The following is a 2,235-nucleotide window of genomic DNA, read 5'->3' on the forward strand; positions in this document are numbered from 1 at the left end:
TACAAAAAATAATAAAAACATAGGTAATAAGAAAATAAAAAAAAAAAAAAAAAAAAAAAAAAAAAAAAAAAAAAAAAAAAAAAAAAAAAAAAAAAAAAAAAAAAAAAAAAAAAAAAAAAAAAAAAAAAAAAAAATTATAATAATATGATAAAATATAAAAAAAAAAAAAAAAAAATAATAAATGAAAAATAAAAAAAAAATGGATAATAATAAAAACATTAATGATGATAATCCTGGTCCCCAGAATAATAACCCGCCGTTTGTAGAAGAAAATACATTTATAGGTAGGGACCAAAGAGATGTACTTGAAACATCATCAAATATAAATAGTGTACCTAATGTATCAGCCACTACTAATAATATAGGAACAAACACAATGGATTTTAACAATTCAAAAGGTTTTATTATTAATCCATTTAATGAAAATAATAGAGAGAATGATATATGTTCTTATTTAGATCATAAAAATGCAAATCTTAATGTAGAGGCAAATCAGATGAATCAGACCAAGCAAAGGAAAGAAAAGAAAGAAAGGAAACAAAGGAAACAGACCAACCAAAAGAAAGAAAGGAATCAAATGAATCAGACCAACCAAAAGAAAGAAAGGAATCAAATGAATCAAACCAACCAAAAGAAAGAAAGGAATCAAATGAATCAAATGAATCAGACAAATCAAATGAATCAGACGAATCAGACGAATCAGACGAATCAGACAAATCAAATGAATCAGACGAATCAGACGAATCAAATGAATCAAATGAATCAAATGAATCAGGCGAATCAGACGAATCAGACGAACCAAATGGACCAAATAAATATTCAACATCAAGGAAACAATGCAAATGCTCCTATTATTTATCTTCAAAATATTGATCAAAATTGTCATATAAATTGTAATAACAACAGAAGACCAAACGACAATTTAAATATTCAAGAGGATGACAATGCTTATAACCCTTTGAATTATGATTTTAGAGAATTATTCAATGAAGAAGAAAACGAAGAACAAAATATTATATTTAAAGATGAATACTCCAACAGAACTATAATACATAAAATAAGAAATAAAATAAGCAATCCCCCTATGATAAATAATAATGTTAGAAATATAAGAGATGCTAATACCTTACATAATACAGATGAAAATTTTTATAATCCATGCTCTAAGAATGAACACACAACAAATAAAAATGCATCCATAAATTATAATGAAAATGACAATGTAATAGAACAACTAAAAGATATTGTATCAGAAGATGAGCATAATGATATACATGAAAAAGATAATACATTCATATCTGAATATCCAATAAATAAAAGTGTTATGGAATCCAATGAAAATAATTATTCAAGGCATCATGAACCCATCGATGAACAAGCACCACATTATATAAATAGTTACTATGCAAATAACAATAATAATAATAACAATAATAATAAGACAAATGGTAGGAATAATAATAATACAAATAGTAGAAATAATAATAATACAAATAGTAGAAATAATAATAATAATACAAATAATAGAAATAATAATAATAATAGAAATAATAATAATAATAGAGAAAATAACATTAATGTTAATAGAGCTATTATTCAGTATAAAGAAATTCAAGAACAATATAATGCATTGAATACACTTACAGGGAATGTTATTGAAAGGAAAAAAATTTTGTTGATTCAAAATATAGATTATAATGAAGGAACCAATAATAATTCTATTAATATACAAGGATCTAATAACCATCATATGAATAACCAATATTTAGACAGTAACAATATGAATATGTACCTTATGCATGGTAACTATGATAATAATAACAATATGAACACTTTTTTACAAGGATCTAATAACCATCATATGAATAACCAATATTTAGACAGTAACAATATGAATATGTACCTTATGCATGGTAACTATGATAATAATAACAATATGAACACTTTTTATGGGGCTAATAATAATATGGGATATAATATTATTAGAAGTAATAATATGGATAATAATATAATGAGAAGTAATAATATGGATAATAATATAATGAGAAGTAATATTATTAGAAGTAATAATATGGATAATATTATTATTAGAAGTAATAATATGGATAATAATATTATTAGAAGTAATAATATGGATAATAATATTATTAGAAGTAATAATATGGATAATAATATTATTAGAAGTAATAATATGGATAATAATATTATTAGAAGTAATAATATGGATAATAATAT

The 2,235-nt window shown here is 22.5% G+C and overlaps 1 protein-coding gene across 1 annotated transcript in view; it reads left to right on the forward strand.

The window, feature by feature from the left end:
- Window positions 1-199: 199 nt before the first annotated feature.
- Window positions 200-2,235, forward strand: part of PGSY75_0214300 (hypothetical protein) — a gene marked incomplete at both ends in the record, with an annotated part of 6,959 nt that continues 4,923 nt past the window's right edge. Inside the window, one exon of the mRNA XM_018783807.1 lies at window positions 200-2,235. This exon is cut by the window's right edge and continues 986 nt beyond it. Within this exon, the coding sequence (XP_018643797.1) occupies window positions 200-2,235 (2,036 nt within the window).

The sequence above is a fragment of the Plasmodium gaboni genome, chromosome 2 (genome assembly GCF_001602025.1).
Source record: "Plasmodium gaboni strain SY75 chromosome 2, whole genome shotgun sequence".
Lineage (NCBI taxonomy): Eukaryota > Apicomplexa > Aconoidasida > Haemosporida > Plasmodiidae > Plasmodium > Plasmodium gaboni.